A 13,940-nucleotide genomic window follows, 5' to 3' on the forward strand; every position below is an offset into this window, starting at 1 on the left:
ATCCAAAATATTCGTAGACTGAAACGGAAAACGCCCCAGGACATTCAACAGATTCTTGTGAAATAAAGAACTTGTTTGTTTGCTTGTTTTTTACCTCCTCAGATTCAATTCAACCAATCTTCTTGAAATTTTGCTAACAATGTCCCAGCGTTGTCACTGGTAGTAATGTATATCTGTGACGTCGTGTACCAAATTTCGTTTGCTTTATGTTCTTCTCACTAGAATAACATTGGGTACAAATTATCCTAAAAAAAAAAGAATTGACCCGTTTGTAAATTCACGCTGAACTACTAGTAGAATAAAGGCGCAACACTTGTCCGGAAGAGCGTCGACACGCAAAGAATAACTATATAGATAAACATTCACATCAAAATTCTGGAAAATCTCCTTTATTCCCATATTAAATGTAACATAAAAACTATAGCTTGTACCCGCTTTCCCGCATCTTTATTCGGAAGCATCATCAAGAGACATTGATGGGCAATCTTACTGAAGCGACGTCATTAGTTAGCGCCACGACAAAGATTAAGTATTGTAGTAAATACCAGAAGAGACTCTCCACATAATGGTCTAACCCCTGACAAGGGATGCTAACCCTATCCTTACATATTATAAAACAAAGTCCACTGCCGCGTCTGCCAGTTTGTGACTCGATAAACTCAGAAACGACTGCACGGATTTTTATGCGGTTTTCACCATTAGATAGTGTGATTCCTAAGGAAGGTTTAGGTGTGTAATTTATTATGTTTACGGCTAGTATATATTATAGAACCTTTTGAAGATAAATGCATAGATTTTATGAGCAGCCGACTACTTTCTTTTGACGTCAACATTCTTTTGGAAATTATATTATCGGCTATTAGCTATTCAGGCATTTTATTCCTTAATCGCCTCATATTGACATCCACGAGAGGACATTTCATACTCCTGGGTAGCACCCGCCACCGCTTCTGGCCTCTGGACGCATTTCCAGCTATCGACGTTTTGTCGGTGATGTACAGTCAACCGAATATCAAGTTGCCCTGCCTGAACCTACCTTCTCACCGAGTGTTGATATTTTACAAGCTGTTTATGTCCCACTGCTGAGTAAAAACTTTCGCTAATTATTTATTCATATGGGAAGACAAATTTCCTAGCCTTCACACAATATTGTTTTTCAATTCTGAGTGTGAAAATAAATCTTATTAACCATGTAATGTAATAATGGCGATAATAATGATGAATATGTGATAATTTTGAGCTGGTTTTCTTTTGACTGTACGTCAATTACCCCACGCGGGATAAAGCAGCCAACGTGCCTAAATTTCCTCGTCTGCTATCTAACCCTCTACCTCCAGTAATTAATGACAGAGTCACTTTATTAATGTTGCCGCCAGGTGAGTAATGAATCTGATTTGAATAGCTTAGTTGGACAGATACCAAACCTTCTTAAGTTACAGATCGACAAGAATATTTTAGCGCATATCGGATAGGCAATTTATCTGGTACGGTAAGGACGTCGTCGCTTCTGTTGAACAAACTATACCATTTCAAGTGGGAAGGAAGGACACCCGCTTTCTTCAAGTTGAATTTATAATGAAAATTAAAATTTTGGTCGCCTGACCTTTTATTAAAAGTAATTCTATTTTTGAGGCTCTTTATCATTCATGTGCTTAAAAAATTACGTCGATTTCAAAATAGTAAGTCTTCAGAAAGAAGCCTTTACCAAAATTATTTGTTTTTGCAAAATCTAAAATTTATTGAGTGATAATTTATACACAGATATATGAACATATTTTACGACTGTTTCCGACATGATACAGAAGCCCAGATTTAAAATAAAACTAAAATTATATTTGCAAAAAAATGAACACTGAGCATTAACTAAAATGAATGACAATCATTCAAAATAACAAAGTCTTTTAAACGTGTGTAAGTTAGGGTTCGGGTACGCTTCTTTTCAATCGCCAAGATTCAACTTTGAGAGGCTGAGGACTCAGGTTCGTCACCTTCCAAGGCTCGTCAACATATACTCTGGAACTGAACACCACCTCTCCTTCCCCACAGAATAATTCCAAGGAACTTGTGTCCAAAAACAGGCGCCACGATTTAGAACCAATGGGAGACCATTCTACCTGTCTTATGTCATCTGATCCTCTGTCTACGGCCACTTTGCCAACTTCTGGGTCCCATCTTATCCAGACTGGATCACCTCCACTACGACCTTCTAGCAACAACTCTATATTCTGTTCCAAATCACCTTCAATAATAATTTCAGCAGTATTATCAGACAATAAGATATCTCCTTCGTTAAAATCACCATTTAATATAGACTCGCCTCTAAGGTTAAGCATGGATTCTACAGGTATTTGCAGTATTCTGTTGTCAACTATTTTTAATTCTCTAACTAAAGTCAATGCTCCGTCCCAACCATCTACTGCTTCAGGATGTTCCTTTTCCCACGCTGAAAACCACGCAAGTACGTATCTCTTCCCATCTTGTCCCAATGTTTGTGAAGCGTAGAAGTCATGACCAAAATCAAGTTCTTGGAAGGCTACTTCGGGAACAAACTGAAATGTTTCGTAGTCAAAACTTCCAATGTAGTATCCAACTTGATAAATATTTCGGTATCTATCTCCTTGAGGTTCTAATCCTTGAGGTGACATCAAGAGCACAAATTTACCATCTAACTCGAAGAAGTCTGGACATTCCCACATGTATCCCATGTCGCCATTAGACTCTCCAATCACCGATAAAAACTCCCAATCTAACAAGTCACTGGATCGGTAAAGAACTACTTTGCCAAACTGTAAATTATCAGTTTTGGTGCCAATGATAACATAGTAATGGTCTCCATGTTTCCATACTTTTGGATCTCTAAAATCTGGTGAACCACCACTGGGTAAAGCTAACACAGGATTGCCGACATATTTATAAAAGTTGACGCCGTCATCACTTAAAGCAAGATATTGACTTTCATTATACGTATCTTCTTTAGGATCAATATTGATTCGTCCAGTATACATCAGCACTAACGATTCTTCATGAACGATGGCGCTACCAGAGAAGCACATTTCTTCTTCAGGGATCAAGGCTGTTGGTAGTTCATTCCAGTTAACTAAATCAGGGCCCGAATAATGTCCCCAGTACATCGGTCCCCAGACGCTGTCATAAGGATAGTATTGGAAGAATATGTGAAACTCTCCCTTGTAATAAGAGAATCCGTTCGGGTCATTCATCCAACCCACGGGTGGCATAACATGGTATTCCAGTCTGTATCTCGGATTAATTTCAGCTTTCTTATTCAGTATATATTCAGCCAATTCTAATTTCGCTTCTTCCGACTGACGAACTAAGTTCGCATTAACTATTGTAAATAAACACACAGCTACTAAGATCCTTGTGAACGCCATTTTTGAGAGTTTCACAATTCATGGGAGGTTGGTCTTTATATAATACGATCAATATATGGTTATCTGGCGAGATATGCTTGCTATCTTGAGAGTTTTGTTTTGTCCCTTGTGAAGTGATATGACTAGTTGTAAATGTCATGGAAGTTAAAGATACTTATCTTACGCAATACAGTAGATATAATCAGATTTTTAGATAAATCTAGATTTTTTTTTGACTCACAGATAAAATTTAAGAAAGTCGATCTCGCTTATTATTACATTCCAATGTCGTAAATGTGTCTCTATTTTAGAGAATTATTATACATTCATAACAAATAAGAAGTGTCTATGATTTGGATTATAATTTTTATAGCACTGCTATAGGGGAATGATTGTTTTTTATATATAAATGTTTGTTTCTATACAAACAATTGTTTCCTTACTTGGTTTTTAATTCTAAGATAATCGTAGAGCTAACGTTTTTAAAAATTTAAGTTCCTATTCCACTTCTTATTTGTTGTAAATTATACAATAACCCTTAAGTGGAATTGTGGATCTCGCTCGCTTCGCTCGGTCTATTATTTATTCATGTATACACCATATGATTGACCTGGTAATATTTATGTATTTTATGTGCCACATATGTTTTTTTACTTACATGTTTGTTATTATTTTGTGTTCTGGTATTTAATTTTCGGCAATAAATGTTCATTCATTCATTCAATAAATCTTTTGACGACCTCGGTGGCGCAGCGGTAAAGTGCTTGCCTCTGAACCGAGAGGTCCCGGATTCGATCCCCGGTCGGGTCATGATGGAAAATGATCTTTTTCTGATTGGCCCGGGTCTTGGATGTTTATCTATATGTATATTGTGTATATGTTATAAAATGTAGTATCGTTGAATTAGTATCCCATAACACAAGTCTCGAACTTAAAAAAATTCCAGGGTGTATTATGCAAGCTAACATTTTATTATTTTTAAAATTCAGCATTGATAAAACATTGCTAAAGGTAAGCAATTGAAAAATTTCGTCCATAAATTATTTTTTAGGTTTTTCAAATAAAAAAGGTATTAAAATGTTTTGTTTTTTCGTTTTTCGTTTATTGCCAAAATTGACATTTGGCTTTGACGATTTTTTGATTTGATGATTTTTGCTTTATATATATATATATATATATATATATATATATATATATATATATATATATATATATATATATATATGTATTTTACTATATATATATATATATATAGTAAAATACATAATATATAGCATTGTATATAGAATTAGGTACTGTAAGGGTTAGTTTTAAAACAAATAATTGCAACGATTTATCACTATTTTATTAGGCAAAAAAATGTTTTCATAATCTATCAATTAATATACAACATTTAAAACAAATTTCGTTAAAACAAAACACAAACAATAAATATTTACTTTATCTCATTTATGATATAAATTTCAGAACTAAACCTAACAAAAGACTTAAATAATATAAATTACTAGACGCAGAAATAATACTATGGCTTGGAACAGCTGGAACACTCCTCTTCAAGTGATAAGATTCTATCTTCAGTCGTTGAGGACTTACGTTCGTTACCTTCCAAGGCCCATCCACATATAACCTGCTACTGAATACCACTTCTCCTTCCCCACAGAAAAGTTCCAGAGCACTAGCATCTAAGAATAGTCTTATTTTCTTTGAACCAATAGGAATCCATTCCGCTTGCCTTACATCGTCATTTCCTCTCTTTACGGCTACTTTGCCGTCAGCAGGATTATAAGACACCCGAGTTTGATTGTAATGACTATTATTATTACGACCTTCTAACAGCAGCTCAATTTTTAAATTCATATCACCTTCAAGTATTATTTCAGCTGTACTATCAAATTCAAGGACTTGAGATTTGTTGAAATAACCAATGAGCACAGTACTGTCTCTTAGACCCTCCATAGCTGATAAAGGTTGCATCAAAACGCGGTCACCGACAAGCTTCAGCTCTCTCACTATGGTCATTGCTCCAGTCCATCCATCTACGTCTTCAGGATGTGGAACTTCCCACATACCAAACCAGGCAATTAAGTATCGTTTTCCATCATGATCTATTGTCTGTGTTGCATAAAAATCATGACCATAGTCGATTTCAACAAATTCTGTTTCCGGGATGAACTCATTAGTTTCATAACTGAAATTGCCCAGAATGTAACCCGTCTGAAATGTATTCTTATATCTGTCTCCTTGTGCCTTCATTCCTTGTGGAGACATGAGCAGAACAAATTTACCATTTAATTCGAAGAAGTCGGGACACTCCCACATGTATCCCATTGTGCCATTCGATTCCCCGATCACAGATAAGTACTCCCAAGATGTTAAGTCGCTTGATCTGTATAGAACAACTCTCCCATGCTGCTGATCGCTGGTTTTGGTTCCAAGGACTACGTACCAGTAATCACCATATTTCCACATTTTTGGATCTCGAAAATCTGGTGAAGTGTTTAAAGTTATAACTGGATTCCGTTCGTATTTAGTGAAGTTCACTCCATCTTTACTATATGCTAAATATTGGCTTTCATTATAAGCTGAATCTGTAGTTATTTTATGGCCTGTGTACATTAAGACTAACGTGTTATCGACTGTCACAGCACTACCAGAGAAAATTTGTTCTTCATCTGGAAGCAAAGCTGTCGGTTGTTCATTCCAGGTCACTAAATCTGGGCCTGAGGAGTGTCCCCAATGCATAGGCCCCCATTTGCTGTCGTACGGATAGAATTGGTAGAAGATGTGGAATTCACCTTTATAATATGAGAATCCATTTGGATCGTTCATCCAGCCCACAGGTGGCATCACATGGTAATGTAATCTGAACCTTGGATTGATTTCCGCCTTCTTCTTTTTAATATACTCCGCTAGTTCTTGCTTCTGTTGCTCTGTCGTCCGGAGCAACTCTGCCTTGACTATTGTCAATAGGCACAGCACTGACAATATCTTCTTCAAAGTCATCATGGACAAACACTCGATTCAGAAATAGCTAACGTTATATATATAATCCGTTTAAGTATGCAGTATGCGTGATAAGGTATCTCGAGAGCTTTGTCAATTACACAAAAATCATATTAGCTCTATATTAATACATATTATACCTATTCAAATTCAAATTCAAAATACTTTATTCAATTTAGGATGATATACATCACTTATTGACGTCAAAAAAATTACTTAAACTAAGTCTACTGCTGGCTTCCAAAGCGCAGGTGAAGAAGAAGCGGCGCAACAAACTTCACCGCCGCCTTTTCTCCAAGGACGTCAATTAACAAATATAGGTCTTATATTAAAAATTAGGACGAATTTATGAAATGTTTATTTCTAGACACCATTATTTAAATAAATTCAAATTATGTCAATATGATAATATGTAATAAATAACTTTTACATTAGTAAAAGTTTGTAATTAAATGTCTGTCTATATTTGTTAATCAATCATGCAAAATCTACTAGGTGGATTTGGATGGAATTTAGTATACGAACAGATTGGACACATTACAGACTAAGAAATGGAAGCCGATTGTCATTTATTTCTTAAAAGATAAAAAATAATGTGAATCATCGTCACTCACGAAAAAACACCCAGAGGTTTGTAGGAAGGTAATTACTTAAACATCTATTTACGCGGAAGAATTATGGCCGTAGGCTTTTGCTGATTTAAATTCTTGCGAGTGACAATTTTAAAAGTAATGACATAGGCGCTTTGCTTTTTTCTTTTTTAACAACAATTTTCTTAATGAAATGTTTTATTTTTTATAAAAACCTATTAAAAAGTGTTGTAAACCAGCAGTTCCCATATTGGGATCTGATTCTTAATGCACCATTCAATTGCAATAGGGACTCAACGACGAAAATTGTCTCATATGTAGGGCAAGCCGTAAGAAACTTGCAAGAGTTGATTACAGACATAATATAACAACTTGTGAAAAGGACTTAAGATTATATTAGCCTTGATTGTACTATCTCAAGTACCTATTATAATGCAACGTATCTTGCCACGTCGTCACAGTGCAATACAAGTTGACTGTTACTGACCACTTAAACAATAGACTTCGCAACTATTTTGGCTATCCAAAGAGGAGATGCGGTTCGTGCGATGGGAACATTGAACTATATCTAAATACTTTCAGGTGGTATTTTTCACTAAATTGTAATTTTTTTTTTCAAGTTACAAGTCTCTCTGCATCTGATTCCAGTCACAATCATTGAACCAGCGACAAACAATGAAATACTTCTTGATACATGAACACATGGATATATTACTGGATGTGTAAGTTAATTTATCTCACATAATTCCTTAAACCAAATATGTGACTACATATATACTACTGAGATGAAATACTTTACTTTTCGAATATAGCGTGTAATATTGGGTAGTTGAATTTATGTAATTTGTTAAGAATAATGTATGTAAAAATATGTAAAGTTATAGACAAATACTTAAGTGGAGGACGTGTAAATCTAAAGTTAAGGAAATCTTTCGTATATAGTTTTCGTATATACTTCTTCGTATATAAGTTATCTGTGTACTCAGAAATAGATAAGATTGATCGAATTCAAACAAGGAAACATATGGGCATCTGCTTATCAATTGTCTACATATCTTGATACTCAATAATGATATGGTTGTCGTTTAGAATGCTCAATGTATTTTAAAAACTTTCCTATTTATTCACGAATTTATGACACATACTTGTAAATACTTCGTTATCGAGATGATATGTCTACGGTAGACAAAATAACAAAGCTATTACTGTTCCTTTACTGGAAACTTGGAGTAAGGAAAGCTAAGTTGAACAAACAGAAATGTAGGTTCCCTCTAGTATCTGTTAATAAAATAATAAAATTATTTAAATAAACTCAACCGTAATAAAAAACAAAAATTTTGAAACCACTTTTATTAAGAAGCCACACAAATTAAACAAAATAATTAAGGTAGCTATCGAACAAAAGCTTTTTTCGCTAAGATATCAATCAATCGTGACGTCATATTAGAGTACCATGATATGGAGCATTTGGACGACTCCAAAAATATGAGATTTTATTTTTATTTTTGGTGTTTCTAATAAATTCAAATTCAAAATTCTTTATTCAATTTGGGATGATATACATCACTTTTTGACGTCAAAAAAATTACTTAAACTAAGTCTACTGCCGGCTTCCAAAGCGCAGGTGAAGAAGAAGCGGCGCAACAAACTTCACCGCAGCCTTTTAATAATATAAGAGCCTTTGAATAGTCACCAAAATAAAAATTAATCATCTACCCTATTAAGTTGCCACTACGCATGTCTGTCACACGGCGGAGCTGAAAAATGGCGTTTCATGAAAATTCATAACGCATTTGAATAATACAACATCCGAACAAAGTTTATGGAAACGAGATGCAATTTAGAAGGGACGGGATAATGTAATAGGTAACCACACATGTGCTGAAGTTGTTTCAGTAAAATAATTATGTAAACCATGAATTTCATTGCTTGTCTAGGTATTGAATATTTAGTGATATAGGACCAAGAATGAAATAATATCTGTATATGTGAATGCCTTACATTGAGATGAGCAATCAATTAAATATATTAGGACAAATCACACAGATTGAGCTAGCCCCAAAGTAAGTTCGAGACTTGTGTTATGGGATACTAATTCAACGATACTATATTTTATAACATATACATATATAGATAAACATCCAAGACCCGGGCCAATCAGAAAAAGATTATTTTCCATCATGACCCGACCGGGGATCGAACCCGGGACCTCTCGGTTCAGTGGCAAGAACTTTACCACTGCGCCACCGAGGTCGTCAAAAAAAATTTGTACAATCAAATTTGAAACACAAGAAAAAAAAATCTAAATTCAAATTTAAATTCTCATTTGAACAGTGTTGGTCCCTATCATGCCAGATCGGCTTACCATTATTGTTTTTTACAATGTTTTTTCTAATAATATATAAAAGTACATATTGTACATAGTAAAAAAGTATTTCAAAACAGGTTATGATTGCGATCCGAGTGCTGAATATATAAAATATATCAGAAACGAGTTGACCAGTTCCCTCTGGTAGCACCCGTTCACGAGTTGACGCATGGGTCAGCCATCGCATAGCTCAACCATTACAGAGGGAACCTCACGACCCGGCCCGCGACGCCATCACCAGATACTCCTAATTCGGAGCACTATATTCTGACTCATTCCCATCCACTGCGGAATCAATCGGAATAGAATCAGAGCGCGAGGAAAGATAATTATTATAGCTTTACTCCAATGTAAATTAATACCATTCAAATATTTTTTATGCTTCTGCATTGCGCTATCCATTGCAACATACGTTCTATTTTGGCGTGATGGCGTCGCGAACTTCCAAACTTTATGTCGAATGTATAAAACTGGTACACACGTTACATTTTGTTAAAATAAATAAAATTTTGTATGATGTCAAGACTTCATACATTGTTTGACAAATACAATTTGATTTGCAGTTTCAATTTAAATATTAACTACATAAAATAGAGTCGCTTTTTAAGATATATACATAATCTACACCTTATTCTTAATATATGTGTAATGAATTTTTAATATATGTATAAGACCTATATTTGTTAATTGACGTCCTTGGAGAAAAGGCTGCGGTGAAGTTTGTTGCGCCGCTTCTTCTTCACCTGCGCTTTGGAAGACGGCAGTAGACTTAGTGTAAGTAATTTTTTGACGTCAATAAGCGCTGTATATCATCCTAAATTGAATAAAGAATTTTGAATTTGAATTCATATTGGACTGAGACATAAGGTAAACAAACCTTGAACAAAAAATCATTATTTCTCGTTATTCCTTTGTCACACTGCCACGGGCAACATGCCCCTAAGGCACAGTTTGTATTTTAATTTTTGTTTACTAACACTTAGTATCCTAAGTCCTTAGTATCTTAAGATAAATATAAGTCTTGAAATAAAGCTTTATTATTATTTATTAAGTTTGTTCTTATTTTTGTTAAATTTATAGTTGTTTTTCTCTCTTTTTCTATTGATTATCTTTTGTCTCAGTCCAAGATGAGTAAGGTTTAGGAAGGATTATTAATTACTATACTGAGAGCAATTGTTTGAAGTGCTAACGCAAATGTCAATTAGCAAAAACAACAAATAAAAGTAGGTCTTTTAGCCAAAACTGTGTATTTAGGACCGTTCCAATGCTTTTCCACAGCCAGACTGAATGAATTAGACCTAAAACAACAGGCTGAAAGCTAATTAGGCTGCACGAGCACAGGCGCTCTATTGGGCGAAATAAAGGTATTTTATTACTAGCTTAAAATGTCCCGTATATAAAAATATCAAGTCTAATTGCCAGGCACTAGGACTGCCCACAAAAAATAATTTTAAAATAGAATTAATCACTGAGCACGGTACGTCATTTTTATAAATGACGAAAAGCACCAAATCGACTCAATGTAAAAACAGATCAAAAAAGGCTTTCCGCTTTGTTTCAAATTGTTAAAATTGTTGGAGGTTGATTTTTGAAAAAGAAAAGTAGCCTACCTATATTTGAACGGGGGTCTTAACTATATGCATAGTGTAATGGACAACGAGCGAGACACAAGCGCGCCGACGACGACACTTAGCACTCACGAGCGACCGGCCAATCAGAGCGTCGGAATGTCGATTCGCTCACTAGTATACGAAAATGTGAATAAAGATAGCGACATTTCCTGCTATGTCAAGTTCAGTCGAGTTCCTTTAAGTTCTTTTAAGTTAAGTTCAATTTGTAACTAGATGGAAATATAAATTGTGTGTTATAAAATCGAAGAAGATTTTATAACACACAATTTATAATAATTCTTTTATTATACAGTCCACTACACATAGTAAAATTGAAAACGGAACAGATAGACTGCATTCATACAATTAGTATCGGTTATTATGTCACAGAACAGTGCGTATTGAACTGATATTGACCAATATTGTTATTTGATTATAGTACCATCCCAACACTGCAGGTAGCTTTTTAACACCGCCGCGTTTTCCCATTTAATTTGCTTAACTTATGAAAATAACAAGATTAGATAAAAACGACCATTTGGGATTCAAAACAGTATTGTCAACTTCGTCATATAATTCTCCCTTAACTTTGGCAAGAGTATTAGAACACTTCCCAACAATGTTTGTAAGACAATTATCATGGTTGCTGATAAACAAGCCTTGTGTTGAATTTAAAACGTGTTGTTTGCTTATCCCTAGGGATATAGCTGACTTCCCGAGTTCGATCGGATTTACTGTTCATATATATACCTAGGTACAATCAACTACTCAGAAAAATTGTGTGGTTGGTGTGGTGTTCTTACTTGCTTTTATTTAACTTTTTATGTAGATATATATGTCTCTGTTACTCTCTCACCTGAGCGTTTTCTTTCCGGTTCTTCCACAGCCATTGTCGTCGAGGCCCAGACCACTTTCCTACATTTTCGTCTCCACTTTACATGGTCGTCGGCATCCCTAGTTGGCAATGTATCTTAAATTTCATCAATTTAAATAAATAAATATATTAGGACAAATTACACAGATTGAGCTAGCCCCAAAGTAAGTTCTAGACTTGTGTTATGGGATACTAACTCAACGATACTATATTTTATAACATATACATATATAGATAAACATCCAAGACCCGAGTCAATCAGAAAAAGATCATTTTCCATCATGACCCGACCGGGGATCGAACCCGGGACCTCTCGGTTCAGAGGCAAGCACTTTACCACTGCGCCACCGAGGTCGTCATCTTGTATGGTAAATACGTTTGTTTGGATGAAAACTTGCAACTCAATTTAAAGCAGATATCTTAAACCGATTCAAAAATTTAACTAAATTCAAATCATTTTTTCAGAAATTAGACCTTCTCTGGCACTTTTTCTCGTCAATTTTTATATTCAATAGGTATTTCTCACAAGCTACAAATTACTGACATTTCGGAACGACCACTGCTGAGAAGAAATGCCGAAAAAAACTCACTTGAAAAGTGTTGGTCCCTATCATGCCAGAAGGGCTTACCATTGAGCATTGACGATTTGAGTGAGCATGACACACTCGATTCCCATGGCTTCATAATTACAAATCTTATTCGTCGAAATAGAAGTATAATTCAGACACTTGAAGATCACAAATCACATGTTACCTAACCTACATGTTTCCAAGACCTGAATATAACTAATAAATCTAATGTTACAATCTCATTTTACAACGTGGGTTAAAGAAGTAAACAAAACCTTTTCAAATCGCTCTTCCTTCATTCCCGAAATCCTTCTAATTAAGAATATTAAGACAACTTTGCTTTTTAACATCAATTATAACTTTGATGGTTAAAAATTAAACAAAGATGCTTACGATGAATTTAAATATTAATCATTTGGTTGAGTAAACTGTTAAAAACAGGTTAAGGAGAATCAGCGGATTTCTTTGTGGGTCTTTCAATATTAAGTCGTCCATCTTTAAAAAAATACATCTGATTATTATTAGCAAATTTTATGAAGTAGTCGTATCACATTGTTGACATATCATGCCCAAACCCGCGATTCGAATAAAAAAATCTCTCAATTTCTTAATTTTTTTTCTGAAGGTTTTAGCACTGTTTCTAAAAAAAATTACAGTCAAAAAGATCGCATCGTTAACGCATCGTTCGGTCATACTTTTACGTTTGTAAATTTGCTTAAAACCATCGAAAAATATTGGGGAAAATTGATTAAGTGAACTACGATTGCGTGTGAATCGGGCCCCAGCTCCGGTCGGAAATTTATACGCAGGTGGAGCCGCGAGCAGTTGATAATAAATGGCGAGATAAAAATAATTAAAATAATTGAGCATCGAGCGAAGTGTAAACAACCACAAGTTTGTAACAGATAAAACTTGTTTTTGCGACGACGACTCTGGATAGCAGATTACTCTATATTACATATTGTGTACCGTTGTATTTAGCTAAATAAATGTCATGACAACCTCGGTGACGCAGTGGTAAAGTGCTTGCCTATGAACCGAGAGGTCCCGGGTTCGATCCCTGGTCGGGTCATGATGGAAAATGATCTTTTTCTGATTGGCCCGGATTTTGGATGTTTATCTATATATGTATAGAATATAGCATCGTTAAGTTATTATCCCATAACACAACTTACTTTGGGGTTAGCTCAATCTGTGTAATTTGTCGTTATATATATTTATGTCTAGAACCAGACACGAGCTGAGATTAGATTAGATCCGCCAGAAAGCAGTTTATCGTTAGCTAATCAATGTTTACTATGTGTCATTGAACTAAGACGTCTGGAATATTAATAATATCCATACAATGTCTTCAATTAAATGAAATTAGAGGGATTTGCAGAATAGCGCTGCAGACGCACTTTATGCTGATTAGCGACGACATCACGGTGGCGCAGTGGTAAAGTGCTTGCCTCTGAACCGAAAGGTCCCGGGTCCGATCCCTGGTCGGGTCTTGATGGAAAATGATCTTTTTTTTGGCCCGGGTCTTGAATGTATATAATGTATTTGTTATAAA

General features: G+C 35.0%; 1 protein-coding gene across 1 annotated transcript; it reads right to left on the reverse strand.

Annotated features, from left to right (window-relative positions):
- Positions 1 to 1,578: 1,578 nt before the first annotated feature.
- On the reverse strand, positions 1,579 to 6,392 carry LOC128673692 (uncharacterized). The gene is made up of 2 exons (XM_053751716.2): positions 4,961 to 6,392; positions 1,579 to 3,370 (listed from the first exon to the last, which is right to left on the reverse strand). The coding sequence occupies exons 1-2, from the start codon at positions 6,375 to 6,377 to the stop codon at positions 1,917 to 1,919; spliced, it is 2,871 nt and encodes a 956-aa protein (XP_053607691.1). The 5' UTR covers positions 6,378 to 6,392; the 3' UTR covers positions 1,579 to 1,916.
- Positions 6,393 to 13,940: the final 7,548 nt, after the last annotated feature.

This window comes from Plodia interpunctella, chromosome 11, assembly GCF_027563975.2.
Source record: "Plodia interpunctella isolate USDA-ARS_2022_Savannah chromosome 11, ilPloInte3.2, whole genome shotgun sequence".
NCBI classification, from domain to species: Eukaryota; Metazoa; Arthropoda; class Insecta; order Lepidoptera; family Pyralidae; genus Plodia; species Plodia interpunctella.

Coding starts and splice junctions, on each gene's coding strand:
- LOC128673692 (XM_053751716.2), bottom strand. CDS start 6,377: ATGATGACTTTGAAGAAGATATTGTCAGTGCTGTGCCTATTGACAATA. Junction 3,371..4,960: donor TTGGAAGGTAACGAACGTAA/GTCCTCAACGAC, acceptor CAAGGATCTTAG/TAGCTGTGTGTTTATTTACA.